Source organism: Saccostrea cucullata, unplaced genomic scaffold, assembly GCF_032062105.1.
Source record: "Saccostrea cucullata isolate Sc308-1 unplaced genomic scaffold, CSIRO_AGI_Scuc_v1 ctg1073, whole genome shotgun sequence".
NCBI classification, from domain to species: Eukaryota; Metazoa; Mollusca; class Bivalvia; order Ostreida; family Ostreidae; genus Saccostrea; species Saccostrea cuccullata.
In genome coordinates, this window is record NW_026926768.1 from 237,974 (window position 1) to 253,736 (window position 15,763).

The following is a 15,763-nucleotide window of genomic DNA, read 5'->3' on the forward strand; positions in this document are numbered from 1 at the left end:
TCCCTTTCCACAGACCTCATCAGCAAACATCAAAGACCCCCACCAAGAGTAAATATAATTAATATCTCTCATTGTCAATGAACATAATATCTGTGTGTTTATTGATTTCGGGGTCTTTTATATTCAGTATATTGTGATGTTGACTGCTATGTCCATGTGCATAGGCCATACTCTTTGAAATCTTGGGGACCCTTGTTTATGAGGTGATAGTGCCGAGAACTTGGTAAAAAAAAAATCTGCTAGATAATGATGAACTATTAGATCCTCCAGGCTATATTTAGCATTAATTCTGCCAAATATAATGACAATATGTTGACAGATTTAGATGATCGATGCTTTTATTTTCAAGTTCATGATCAGGTTAACTAATCTAAAATGTGCAAAATAGTGACCATGCATGAACTATTAATGGTCTTATGAGTCATACTAAAATGGTCATGTTCATGAACAATTTTAATATGAAAAAAAAATGAGTCAACTTTTGTTCAGTAAAAAGACAGACCATCATCGCAAACCATGGCCATAATTAATGTACTATCCTCTCCCTTTCTGGCCCTGGTTGAATGACAAGAGAATTTTTCCTAGCTCATTAAAATATTGACCAATGCGAGTAAAGCATAGTCTGATGATGAACTTTAATTGTCACAACCTTTCAATATCCTATCGCAGTATACGAAATACCCGGTATTTCTTGTATACCTGGTATACTGTTGATGTCAATTGTTGATTTCAGTTTCAAGGGAAATGAACATTGTCAATCAGACTAAATATGACGTCACAATAGAGAGGCAATTCAAGATTACGACACTCTTTGTGATCAGGCAGCAGGAGGGTAGGAGAGAGCTATATGGACTCCGGACCGTGGCTTGAGACAATGCAGACAGACAGGCTACAGCAAGGAATGGTTATGAAGGAAAATTTTTACATCTATCTTCATATGAACATCAATCCTTTAAATGGAATTTTTTTTATCATACTCTCAAACAGAAGCTGACATGTTTATGAACCTAATAGATATACGAAATCGCTTTAAAATATAGTCCTGCAAGATTTTTATGTATAGCAGTAATTATTTTGTATTAATTGACACTCCATGATGTCAAATTCACTAGACGATTAACGGAGAAGGAAGCAAAGAAATTATTACAAATTGTCGATCATCTAGCTCTCTTATTGCCCACTCACTACAAAGTACACAAGGTCTGCCAGTAAATAAATGAAATTCTAAAATTACACTCTCCTCATGCTTCCCTATTCATTTCCTTTAATGTTTAGTTCTATGCAAGATCGAATTGAAAAAAAAATCTCCCTCCAACTCACTATAGATACATGTACTTCTGAAGAATAATTAAGTGTCCATATGCCTCCAATCCTTAAAGAATATATCAATGACAACAATATCATTTACAAGGAAGTCTTGTTAACATGCAATCGGGTATTCACAGTACCCAATAAAAGCCAATCAGATTGCTCAAACTCTACAAAAGGATAAAATCCCATAAACCAATCAGAATCATTCTTGTAAAGAATGCAACAACTCGAAACTGCCAATCAGGTGATGCCTAACAAAATTAACATGGATTGGTGGGTTTATTATCTTCTCCATCAATCAAAAAAGATTTAAAACTGTTTATTCAAAAAGTTGCCCCTGGTCCACAGTACTCATATGCATCATGTGCATAAAAAGGATTTTTTGCAATTGAATTTATATTAAACAATATGAGTTCTTATAACCCAAATTAAGGGGCAATTACATGACCAAAACTGCATGTTAAATTTATGGGGATGATTACAGGAAATATAATTCTAGTCTCCATCCTAGCCATTTTGATCCATGGTCTTAGAAAAAAAATCATGACCTGTCTAACATTCATTATTTCTTTTAAATTTTTTTTTTTTTTAATTTTCCATTCCTTTAACCAATCCATAGACATATGTGCACCTTCAACATGTTCAATAATTAAGGTGCGCTACAATATGATCATTCAACAATTAACACAGAAAATCTTTAAGAGATTCTGTATGCAATTAAAGCTACCCAAACGGAAAAGATTTTTAACAAACTACTATTAAACCATCAACAAACTACCAACAAACTATATTTTTGTGGTTTGTTAAAGTAGTTTGATAGTATAGCATTTAATGAAACACAAACATACCACTGTTTCTAAAAATAACTGCAGTGGTTTGTTAGTCTTTCATTTCTGCTGATTGTGATTTCTTTATAGTTTGTTAGACTTGGTATCTTGCAACAGTGTTTTATTAGTATAGCATTTGCATCTAACCACATGGGAAATTACTTTACAGACATGTTTAGGGTTGAATTATCTAAAATTGTTGAAGTTTCCAAGAACAGCTTAATCTTTACATCCGGTGTTAGCTATTTGCGCCAATTTTCAAACCACCAAACCACCAAGCAGGTCAGAAACAAAGGAAATGGTGATTTAGGGACATTCAAATTGTTAGTATCATTCTATAAGATTCCTGACTGGAAAAAGCAGCAATTAACACTATTAAAAGATGGATCTGGATACAGAGGAGGTATTTAATGCATGTCATGAAGTTCCTTTTTACCTAAAATAAGGCTGGACTACAGTAATTAACCTTCTGTGGATGTGGATGTGTATGGTTTTTACTAGCTTTGGGTTTTTCTTTATTTTCAGATTGACCTTTAATTCCTTTACTAGTTTAGATCAGTTATGCATTGGATTATTGGAAGAAGACAAAAAAGATGTCTTTCAAAGTTGCAATAAGGCCAGAAAAAAGGAAATATTGCAGAATTTTCCATGCCAGATGAAGCAGGGAATATTTAAATGTCAGCTTGAAGAACATTTTTTTGGTGAAAATACTATGAAGATGTGCACAACATGAGGGGGAATATGTGATAAGTATACATGGACATTGACTTGGAATTGCATCTCCTAAACAAAAGTGAACATGTTGGAATGTTGCACTTGCATTGGCTAAACTTGTGAATCCTGGAATTTAAAATACTCGGAAACAGGACTTGTTGAATATTTCAAAATATGACTGTTTTAGGTGTTTTCAAAGACTTGTGGATTTGTAAAGGAAAAATCAAATCTAGTGTTTTGCTGATGGATTTGTTACCAGTGATTTGTTAGTAGTTTGTTAGAGTGGTTTGATAGTAGTTTGTTAGAGTGGTTTGATAGTAGTTTGTTAGAATGGTTTGATAGTAGTTTGTTAGAGTGGTTTTAATAGTAGTTTGTTAAGAGTGGTTTGATAGTAGTTTTTTAGAGTATAGTTTGTTAGCTCATTTTCATGTGATTTGCTATACTATTAAACTAGTGGTTTGTTAGTAATTTGTTATAGTAGTTTGTTTGCCCTTTTTTCCGTATGGGTAGCTGTGTCAATGTGAAGGACATTTTGAGGCATTCTCCCCAGGATTAATTTTGTTGCTCAAGAGTGCAGTCCAATTAAGCATGGACAGAGGTGGGAGACATGTCCAACTCCGTTTCCCAGCAGATCAAGTATTATTTTATGACATAAAAGTCAGTTCAATGGCTTAATCTGTAGAGAAGCAGTTACAGTTCTAAGAAACCAATTGACTAATGTGGAATGAACAAATAATCCTGTTTAATAAAATCATTTAATGGCTTTTTGTGAAATATTGCTTTGAATGATGTGGAAAGCAGATAAAATGTTCAGCTGTATCACTTTATATTGTCAGAGAACAATATTGCATTCTTTTAAAGGTAATCAATCACTTGTGATTTGAGGAAAAATCAAAAAACAAAATCCTGGCTCCAAAAAATATTTTCAGGAGAACACATACAATTACAAATCCATTTCATGCTATCTGATCACAAATAGGGTTTGCTAGGGCTTTCAATGAGTTTCTCATTTCTTCAGCAATGTAAAATTGATTAGATGACAAATAAGATGAATTTGACAAAGAGCCGGTTCTGGTCTAGTTCCATGTTTGGGGGTTGCCATAATTAACGCTGTGTTCGATAATCCCAATATTGTTCTTTTTGGAGCCGAAAAAAGGATAAAAATCAGCTATCCACGGTACAAACATTTTTCTCATCGCTAAAACGTTTTGATGCATTGGCCTTGCAAATTATGACAGAAAGACATGAAAAAGAAACAGATATTACAGAAATTACAGCGATATTAAACATTAAACTGCAGGAGTACATCACTCAATATCATAACCATCATGGTATTAGGAAGAAAATTTCTCCGAAATCATAGTTGTAAAACGTAGTCGGCAAGTTGACATGCAACTGTTCGATAACCTCCAGGCAAAGCATTAAAGGATGTTCGCAAAGAATTATCTCCAGGAAAAATCTTAACGGGGAAGCACTCAACTACCTTTTAAAGGATTACAGCTAATTTAATGAAATGCATTTAGATGATTATTTCAATAATTGCCTTTTTTCAAGTGGATGCAGCCAGTCTACAATGTCCACATTTGATTCTACATTTCCAAAACTAAAAAAATCATTTCTTATGCGTACTTTACATTTGCTTTTCCTTCGATCTGTTTACCATGGAGGGAAGTTCATTGACAAGTTCATTTTATTCACCCAAACCAAGATTGGTACATGGGGTGCAAATAACATATATACAATATATATACAAACTGGTCAGAGGTACATAATTTCTATATAACAAAAGAATGATATATGAATAAAAAAATAGGAGTATCAATTTTTGTGGATTCTGCGAGTATCCACCCTATTAACTCACAATTTTACAACCAACAGGGATATTAGTTGATTTATGAGACATTTGCTCAGGGATATTGTGCCCCCCAAAACCCATAAATTTTAAACAATCAATAAAAATTGGCCACCTCAAATTAAAATGAATGTTCAACAGTACATGTACTTATATTCCTAATCCCTGTAATATTAAACTATATATACAGGATTAATTTTAATCATTTTACGAATTACAGTAAATTCCATCTCACTTTTGTGGTCTTTTCATCCCTATTTCTGATTTATCTTTGAAATCTTTTACAGAAAAACTCCTTTGGATTATATAAAATACTATTTCAATTAAATTTTGCAAAAAGATTTGTTTCTTAAACTTTTATTGTTGGATGACCTTGAAAATCAAGGCTGAAAATTAAATCCACTCATTCTAGAATATTCAGGATCTAAAAAACAAATCAAACCAGAAGCTTTGCCTTGCAAGCATTGTGTATGTCAACGGTGAACCCGACCTTAAGAAGAAGGTACAGTTTGAACTTTAATGTGCCCTAAAAATTGAATGGTCTTAAAAAGTTATGATATTGGCTTTAACAATAGTTGAGTAGATAAATATGATTAATCATGAAAGAATATGGCATGAATGAGGATGCACATTAATTTGGTGCATTTTTAAGTTTCATGCAGAAAAGCCTCAAAATGACTCATTTCTGTGCTTATTTTCCTTTAGAAAATAGTGTAAAGGAAAATGGTGTCTGCCACCGTCGCCCACTTTAATTTTTGGATATATTATGTAAACTGTTATGAAAAATCACATATCTCAAAATCTTTCCGGGTGACGGTGGCAGAGTATGTTTTCTGAAAGAAAATTCCACTGAAAGTTGATGTCTTCTGCAACTTTTTAAGAAAATACGGGAAAATGCACAAGTTAATGACGTCACAATTAGCATTAAGGAGGTCATATGAGAAAAACAATTTGTATATTCTTGCTGCAGGGAATTTCTATGATTAAGAAAGAATGAATTTTGTTTCCTTACATCACTTTCATATTTTAGAAAAATATCGGGCTTACTTTGTATTGAAACTGTACCTTCTTCTTTGGCAATTAACAGTGGCCATTTAGAATATTGCATGCACAAGTCCACTTTATGATATAAAGTGTTACTGAAAAGTTTCATTAAGATTATCAAGCCATCTGAAAGAATTCTTGCAGACAAAATTAAGCGGAACATTGATAATACGTTTCCAAAACTGAATTCATTCAGGGTGTCATGACAAATCTAAACCAAGTTCTGTGGTTTCATCAATATTTGTTGAGCACTAATTTTCAAGGATTTCATTGTTGAGATCCACAAATTCAAATGTTCATTGAATTAACAAATACGATATTCATTTGTATAGGCAATGCTTTTGTCCATGAAATTACGTATCCTTGAAAACGTCTGTTTTACAAAATCAACGAAAATTGATTCCAACAAAATTTGATGAAACCACAGTAATTGTACACAATTCTAAATCCTTGTCATTTATAACTTACCGATGTCACAGAACGCTCCCTCATAATTGGTCCTGCTGCAGTCACAGGTGGTCTGCGTATCCTTGGTGATGCAGACTCCTCCATTTTTACACAGGTTACGCGAACAAAGATTCGTCTCTCCCACAATTCCACTGGAATCCAACATTTCTGGCCGAATCAGCGACTCCCCGCAATTACTATACAGAACTTTACGAACATATCCATTCAGGAATGGTTGGTATATAACATGCTGCAAAGTTAAATCTGATTGTCTGTCAAGGTATAGTGAAGGAAGACCTCCAATAAACACAGGGCTGTTTCTCCCTCGGCCGAAATCCAAGTTACGTCCGTAAAACTCCTGGGACGTGGACAGCTGATCTACAGTGAGCGTCACAGTCCTACCCTGTCTGAACACACCAACCTTGTGCCATCGACTGTCATTCAAACTGTTCCCTAAATTCAACCTAACCTGGCTACCCCCTAAATTGACCTTCAATTGAATGGCCCCAACCAGCAGGGATAACTCGAAGTAATCCGTAAATCCCCCATCATCCATGTAGAGGAGTAGGGCACTAGCCATGGAAGTCTGAAATTCGAAATGAAGCGATCCATTTTGACAGGGTCTCCATTTCTGGAATTTTGCATAGGAGGAGGAAGATCCCTCTAGTTTGAAGCTTAATGTGGAGGACATAGAAACTAAAAACAAAAAACCACAGAGAACACAAGAGGTGGAGTATTCAGGCGACATCATCACTGATATAATGAAAAACCTCACAGCCTATTGATTCTACAAGTCTTCTTTTCAAGTCTTAATTATTTTTAACTGCTGAAGGAAAAAAAACATAGCAGTCATCTTTTTTTTTTCTCTTCACTTAGAATTTATAATTGGAGCTGTTGAGTAATTATAATTCCTATTGACTGTGGGTTTTTTTTTCAGATCAAGGCCCACTATCTATAGTGTATATTCCAGGCATGATGTGGATATTCCACACTCCACTTTGATCCTGTAACACTGGGAGGACAGACTTGCTTTTATCTGTGTGCCGTTCCTTCAGGCCTCTGCTCCTGACATGCAGCCCCGATTCTGACTTCCTGCTGCTGTGTCACATCTATAAGGCATGATGTCTCTTTACCAAGCATCAATTATTGACAGATTCACACTTCAGTGTGATGTACCTGTAAAACATGAAACGGAAAAAAAATCAGTCGACTCGCATTCTATCATTATTGGCTATTGTCACATGTATATATATCTCTCTCGGAAGAATTTCATAATTAACCAGGTGAGATAACATTGGACACATTACACAATTAATTGATAAAGCATTACCATAGTTTCCAAGATAATTAACACATATAACATTGTCATATGGCCGAGATTGTAAAGGACCAATAATCAGGATCCATTATTATGTAATAACAGTGCACTTGAACCTGTCTCGATCAGGCTTTCAAAACTTAACCGGGTAACCAATTCAAAGAAAAAGGAGTGACACCAAATAATAAAATCTTAGTTATGGTATTCTATTGTTTTAAAAAAATACATATATTTTAAAAATATTTTTGAATTGAAAGAACAATTTTGACAGACAAGACTTCTTTTCATAAGATTATCTCATATCAAATTAGGGTTAATGTCCAAGAAAAAATGATTTTTTGAACTGTCTTTAGTTCATTTAGTAAACAGACCACTGAAAATGAAATCCCTAGAACATACTAGGGACTTTCATTATAGTTCTAAAGTATTTGCTCTCAAATCAGACCCCAAAATTCTGCAAGTGAAGATACAGTGAAACTTGTCTAATTTGGATATTTTTAGTCCAAAATCTTGTAAAATAAAACATATGGAGACAATGATCAGTATTTAAGATCAAAAGTCCATAAAACAGTACAAATAGGAGCAGAGCAAACACAGACCTCCAAAACATCAGAGGTGGGATAAGGTGCCATGAAGGAGTGAGCATCCCCTGTCAACTAATATGGTGTATACTTTAAATCCCATTACAGTTAATCTATTTGTTTAAAATGGTGTGACTGTGTCTTATCTGAAAACCTGTCTAATCTGACCAATTTTTTGGGGGCCAGTGGTGTCTGGATTAGACAAGTTTTACTGTATTAATTCACTCAATTCATAAATAGAAAGGGATCTGGAAAAATTTTGTCTTTTACTGAACACTGAACCAAACTGCTGCTAATCAGCCTTTGACATTGAAAAAAAAAGATTTTTGGCTCTGTCAAACCAAATATAGTAGGTCAGTCCCAAAACATTGCCATTTAATAAATATGGTTAAATTAGCTCAGTTGAAACAAGTTACTTAAGGGAAATTATGTCTCCTTCTTTAGGACAGATGGTTACTTGACGTACTATCCGAAAGCAAATAAAGTAACTATATACAAGTTTGTGTCCTTGACATTTGTACCTTTTTAAATCTTCACAAAATCAATAGGGGTCATACATGTACTGTAAATCAACTTTCATTCGCATGCAAGAAATATCCGCGAGTTCCGCGACCACCTTTAACTCGCGAATATTAACCGCCGCGAACCATTCATTTTGCTAAGGATTTGTAGAGAATATTTCCTCGGTCGCGGAAATTAATCGTCGCGGATTGATTTTAAACTGACGAATCGTGAATAAAAGATGACGCGAATAATAGTTGGTTTACAGTACATGGTTTAGCTACATGTGTACATAGTATGAAGTGAATCTAGAAACTATTTCATACCTACATAACTCTGAACTCTAAGTTTTCACCTTTGGCTTCCAAAGGACTAGGCTAACCACCTGATCTATTGAATGCGTTATTAGCTAACCCTTTAACAGTTCACTGTATAAACTGTAACCTTGAAGTTTTGACCTCAAAATAAATAGGGTCTTCTTTAAGCCACAGGTACATTGTAGTTATGAAATGAAATTAAATTCCAACAGCTAAAGGACTTTTTGAGATTTCATCTGGAATGTTAGTGTACAGTGCATAGTTATATAAATTTGTGACCTTGACCGTTGAACCTCAAAATCAAATTTAAAACAGTTTTCTCTAACAGACTGGGAGAGAGACATACAGATGGACAGCTAAAGACAGAATTACAGTCACCCAAATTGATATCTCTACTTGACAGCAAAAGCAGGATACAAAAAAAAAAAAGGAAAGCAAAAAGATGAAAATAGATAATAATTATTAAAATGCATAAATAAGGCCATCTTTAAAAATTGTTTGCTTGTCCTCTCCTGACCAAGTGGCTAAAAATGGCCAGACTCAAAACATCTTTTTAACCTCCAAGGAACAATTTTTTTTAGTACTCTGGAAAATACCTACCGACCCAATATTTTCAGACCAAGTCGGGAGAGGGCAACCAAACAATTTTTTTTTTAAAGTGGCCTAAAGTATGAATAAAATAAAAATCCTATTGTTTGAAAATATAATTCAGGAAATTAGTCAAAAGTCATTATAGAAATCATTAGCTGCAGATCTGTAGCTCTCCGAAAAAACTTATTGATAGACCGGAGAGCTACAGTGCCACCCATTGTAAAAACTGTATATTTATTGCACACAAAAAAAAGCACTCAGTTCTCGATTTATTTCTCCATGTTTTTTAAACTGTGATCTCAAAATATTACTAACCCTGTGTTCCTAACATATTCTTAATAATTGTTGTTAATAGTCCTCTTGACCCTGATATTGTAATCATAGATCATTTCACTTATTTATACTGCCATTTTGGTTTCAAAGATAATTCGGTCCAATATGCTTCATTCAGATGTCAACTACGAGTCAGAGTACTTGATTGTGGAGATAGGAATGTTTTTAAATCTTCCCTTTTTTGCAATTGAGGTAAGACTTTGGAAAAATTAATCAAGATCCGAGCGCACTTTTTTGTGCACAACAAATATACTGTGTAACAGTTTTTTATTGGGTGGCACTGTAGCTCTCCAATTTTTTTAAAAGTGGCCTAAAGTATGAATAAAATAAATATCCTATTGTTTGAAAATATAATTCAGAAAATTTGTCAAAAGACAATACAGAAATCATAAACATATATTCTATGTGTCAATACTATTTGTAGGACCGAGTACAAAATTTACACCACCTTCATGCATCATCCCAGAATTTTTGCAGCGATCTGTGGGCAGATGCTTACCCTTGGCTGTGTTCAATCAAGAGATGTCCGATTTTCTATTGATTCTACCGTTCCGTTACTTTGAAGCTTTCCTTATAGTGCAAGATGTCAGAATCATCTGGGGTTTTGGTTTATTAGATTCGATCTCTATAGAAATAAAGGACATGCCATCTTCCAGCACATCGTCAGCTTCTTCTAATGTTGTAAGCAAGGCACCATTATCTTGTTTGTGACCTGCAATGCAATCAGTGTGTGTATATTAATGCCTCATCAAAGACTGGTCCAGAAATCTCACTGAAGAAATGTGTGAGGCAGGGGACCGAAAAGATTAAAATTTACTGGTCCAATGGAAAAGACTTCATAAATCTAATTAGAGAAGCCTGAGTAAGAGTAACGTTCGCACAGATAATGTGTTGATATGAATTCCTACCATTGTTAAAGTGTGAAAAGAAGAGATCGCGCCTGTACGGTAGGGCAAGCTTTGATTACAAAAGCTTAAAAGATACATAATCAAAGTTTCCTATCAGTATTGGTGAGAAAAGTCTTGAATCTTCAAGTGACACTCTATGACACCCTAAGTAAATCTAATATCACTTCGGAAAAAAAATTCCATGTTTGACTAAACCATCAATTTTTAATACCCATGTTTTAAAAAAATGATAAAAAAACTTAAACTGGTATAACCCTTTTCCTGAAATGCTGTAAATAAATCAAATTTCAATCAACTTTAATAACCTTTTGGGAATTGCGGCCTTTGAGAGAGAGAATCATTTCACCATAAAAACTCCCACTTCTCTCACATTTCTTGGCACCTTCATATTTAACAACACGATAGGCTTACACACCCACCTCATCGTTTTAATCCATTCTGACATATATGTAGCATTTAATTTAATAATTATGTAGCATTTATAGTAGTCTCTTGATCCTTTCATCATATCTGAATGGTTCATAACAAATGTTTACTGAATTATTAATAAAGAAATATATTGTTCAATTCAAATATCACACCGAAATTTTTAAATGCTGTGTTGTCTTGTTTAATTGGTGATCGTTTGTTTTATCTATCACACTTTTTTTTATTTTATTATTTTTTTTAACATGTTTAAGCCTCAGTGGTAATCCAAGAACTTTTAATATGAAACAATTTATCATAATACATTGATAAAATAGATTGTATCTGTTTCTTTTATGAACATTATCATGACTATACTAGAAAATTCAATTCTATTCATAACGTAAAATTAAAAATGTAAAATTAAAACTTAACTGCTTGCAAAAAAACATCATTTAAAATTACACTGTATAAAATTTGCAGTAAAATACTCTTATCTATAGAAATATATACAAAAATTAGATGGTAATTTTTCTATTTCAGTTTCCTAAACATCATACAGTTGTGTGAATAAAATTTAAAATTTCAAAATTCAATAATCCATGCATATGCACTTTTCCTGGTGACTACTATGAAGTGATAATTAATAGAACCATTCAATGCTTCATTCAACAAATTCTTCATTCAAAAGTTAATTTTTTATACCAATACATCTTTTTAAAAAAAAAAAAAACATTAAGTATCCATTACCAATGAAACCTAACAGTTAATTCATAACCGGATAACAATAGAGCTAATATAATGAAAGAATCTTTCTAATCTGTGAAAAATGACAGAGAGAAGCCACAGATAAAATGATTCCGAACTCCCGAGTAACGACATGTAGAGAGAATAATGTGGATCTTACCAATCAGTGCCGAGTTAAAGCCTTCCCCAATCAATGACACAGCATCCCTGATTCAGACACTATTTACTACAATTAAGGAAAAACAAACGTTGATGGCGGTGGTCCACGATTGGATGATTCAGAGGCTAGCACAGATAGAGAGGGGGCCTATATTGACCACTATAAAGCATCACAGTGTATAGATATACTGTCCTACTGCCTCACGACTTCTCAGCTACGTGTGTAGAGAGAGAGAGTCAAGAGGAAATTTTTACCCAATACCATTACTGTATATTCACCAGGAATAAATCAGGTATTGGAAACTCACTTAATCTTGCATAAACAGTCAGCATTATCAATCAGGCATCATAGCGTATATAAGGCTCGAGATTGGCCCTCACCAAATTCCACCTGTCTGAGGAAGAGTTCCCACCTACGTCTTGACGATTAATTGTTAATTAAACAAAACTCACTGCTCAAAATCACCTGCGTTGAAGAATTCTCAATCAACTTGAAAAACTAATCAATACAGATTCCCTGATATGTCTTATATATACAAGATGTAACAGCGCAGTTTCGATGTGATAAAGTATATATGGCAGCAAGACACCTCAATATTTCTTTGTTAATTCTACGCTGATGTTAATTCTACAATGATGCTGAGTCAAATATTCTCAGATTTCACGAGGATTATGTCAATGCTATCACATTCTGTCATCCAGTTCATCATTCTGTAAGACTTAGACAATAATTACATCCCACAAGAAAATACACTACACTTAATCTTGGCCTGCCCTAACGAGAATCAAGGGCCTTTAATATTCCATATGACATGATTAATTTTTTATTCTGATTAATTATTTTTAAACATGTATTAATTTCATCATATTTTTTAATGAAACTCTTCATTAGGCCTACCCTAACTTCCATCAAATTTTATATTTTATAATACACTGCAGCTGAACATTGAAAATGACATGGCATTAGATTTGTAACATTTTATACATGAACCATGTCTTTTTGAAATGTGGGTGTCTTGAACCCAATTTGCTCTTTAACAGATTTTTAGCATATCACAGGATTTTAATATTCTATATATTTTAAAAACTGTGTGTTTTATAAAGATCTGTAAATTTAAAGTGTAACTTTTCTTTTAATAAATTTAAAGGGGACAAAAATCAGAAATTTTACAGTAAACTCGATCTACAAGCGAGTTTTAATAATTAACACAGACTTTTAGTACCTTCAGAGGCAATGGCAAAACCATTAACATGGCACACATTTTCATTAACGATTCTGTCTAATTACAGGTTTGGAACAATTGACCAAGATCTTTCAGATAATTACATGTAACTGCACTGATGCAGCAATTTTATGCGCAATTTTACCATTAACAGTTCCAGCACAATGGAAGCATTAAAGCATTTTAATGTTTATTGATTGCACTCAAAAGGTAAAAAAAAGAAAGAAAGAGTAAATATTTCATCTCAGACTCCAAAAACTTGGGTGGGAACTAGAGTATTTACGTAACAAAAGTCATCTCAAAAAAACTAGGCCATGGAGACTCAAATCTGTATACTGCATCTCACCTTCATAAATAATAAAATTTGTAATTTTCCACTCTAAAGAGTGATTTTTACGCTATTTGATTTGATATCTGCAGGGATTAAAACAAATTCTTCCTTCACTGTTAAGGCTATCTATATATTTCTTAGATTTAAAATTCTCAAGTGAAAGACAATAAAATGCAGCTTTAATAGTATTGTAAATTTATAAACTTTATTGTTCCTCAAGGAAAAGTTAAAACTAACATTTTGTAAGAGTTTCTTTCATTTGAAAGATTTCATTTGTGTGTGTATTTAAAAGCTTTTAAATTATTAAAATTTTCAACTTCTCTGTCTACCCAATACATGTACCTGTACTCGGTATTTGAGTTTTCTTATTCACAAAATAATCCTTTTTTTTTTTAATTCTCCTGCAAGCATTTCACATGACAACTTTTTAAACCTTTTTTTTTATTATTTTTTGTTGAAAGAGTACATGATTGTCTCTGCCCTAGATCGAAATTTAACATCTAGCTGCTTTGAAATTAATAAACTGTACAGGAAATATGCAAATACCGATTCATTTCCTTGCAATACATTTTGGAAGCAGATACAACCCCTAGCTCTCCTCCACTTCTGATTGAAAAGCACTCTGTAGAATTATTTAGCCTTCCACAAATTTGACCAAGTTTACAAATATGTGGGAACAATTCACATCGATATCTGTGCTATTATAGAGAATTCTGTGATATTTAAACAAGACAGAAAAAGCAATTGTTAAACCGCGCTATCTGACTGTGACTCAAGATGGATTAATTCTGCAAAAATACAACATTGATCAAACCTTCCCACACAACCTTAAATTCAATACAGCATACCCATACATTAATTTTAGACCAACCTCACAACCCAGTTTATGTGCACGTTCTTAATTTGAATTAAATCTAAGAAAATTAATGATGTGCTCTAAATTAAAATAAGAGGTTTTCCATTTTCAAGAAATGTTAAAAATGATTCATATTTTCAGAACACAAAGAAACTATTGAAAATTTGATTTCTATGGTAAAGGAAAATTAAATCTTAAAACTTGATTTTAATGCAACTTAATTATAACGTTGGAACAGAAACCATGTGAAATCTATCAAATTTCACAGGGGGGTAAATTAAAATCCTTCATCTCAATGTTCATGTATTTATCGTCATCACCAATGCTGTAAAACTAAAAATCTCTACAACTAGAAAGATCCCCATAGGATTTAGAACAGAGTGTCTCCAATATTTCAAAACCATGTGATAGAAAATTCATTCCAGTTTTTCTCTCTCATACTGTAGTCACATGTACAATGATATGCAATTCATGCAAAACAATTTATCAGGCCTATATAACCAAAAAAAAACAACAATACCGAAGGGACGTTGGTATGTAGAAAACAAATTTACTGCTGGATGTCGATAGAAAACTTGTCTTGAAGACTATTATCAGATCTCGGAATTAAGTTTTTGTCATGCAATGCACGTCTCGGAATTCTTCAGAACCGAGACGGGCCGTAAAGCCCGCAAACAAGCCCCTGTAGTCGGCAGTGAAGACACCGTATTGATCAGACGAAGACAAGGAAAGGAATATTTACAGGCCTCAGTCAGGCAACACCAGTCTTTCATACCACCAACTCACATCGCCAAATAGTGTACATTCCTGACAATTACAGCTGATTATTTTTAAGTTGTCCAAAAACACAATCAATCATGCAACGCTTTAATTAAAATATTCTTTAGTATGATAAACATAGAATTATGGCATATCAATATATGTTTTTATGTTTTTGCATGTATTTTTCAGAGGTAAGGGTTAATTAGTTGGTAAGTGGGGGTTTGAGGTCTTAGAATTTAAGACATAATGTACAAATACTCGGTATTAACACATAAAGCTGAAATGCAGTCATCAATTGAATATTTACTTATATCCACATGCAGCCAATTTTATTTAAGGTAGGTCCGTACTTTCAGAATTTTCTGTCAAACTGATAATTTTTCAATTTGAATACTTTGAACAAGTCTTTAAACTTACTAAAACACCCTTAAAAGACATATCTTTGCAGATTGATTTTCATACAACATGTCTCAGCACACATACCTCTAAAAACTCAACAGCCAAAATTGCACATAAAAAAGTGTGATATCATATTT

At 33.4% G+C, this 15,763-nt stretch overlaps 1 protein-coding gene across 1 annotated transcript in view; it reads right to left on the reverse strand.

Annotated features, from left to right (window-relative positions):
- LOC134272615 (neurexin-1-like) overlaps positions 1–12,301 on the reverse strand; it is a 48,203-nt gene extending 35,902 nt beyond the window's left edge. The window contains exons 1-3 of the mRNA XM_062754831.1: positions 12,057–12,301; positions 10,336–10,548; positions 6,217–7,371 (exon numbers count right to left, since the gene is read on the reverse strand). Of these exons, the coding sequence (XP_062610815.1) occupies positions 6,217–6,946 (730 nt within the window). The 5' untranslated portion in view covers positions 6,947–7,371; positions 10,336–10,548; positions 12,057–12,301. The remainder of the gene's footprint in view (positions 1–6,216; positions 7,372–10,335; positions 10,549–12,056) is intronic.
- Positions 12,302–15,763: the final 3,462 nt, after the last annotated feature.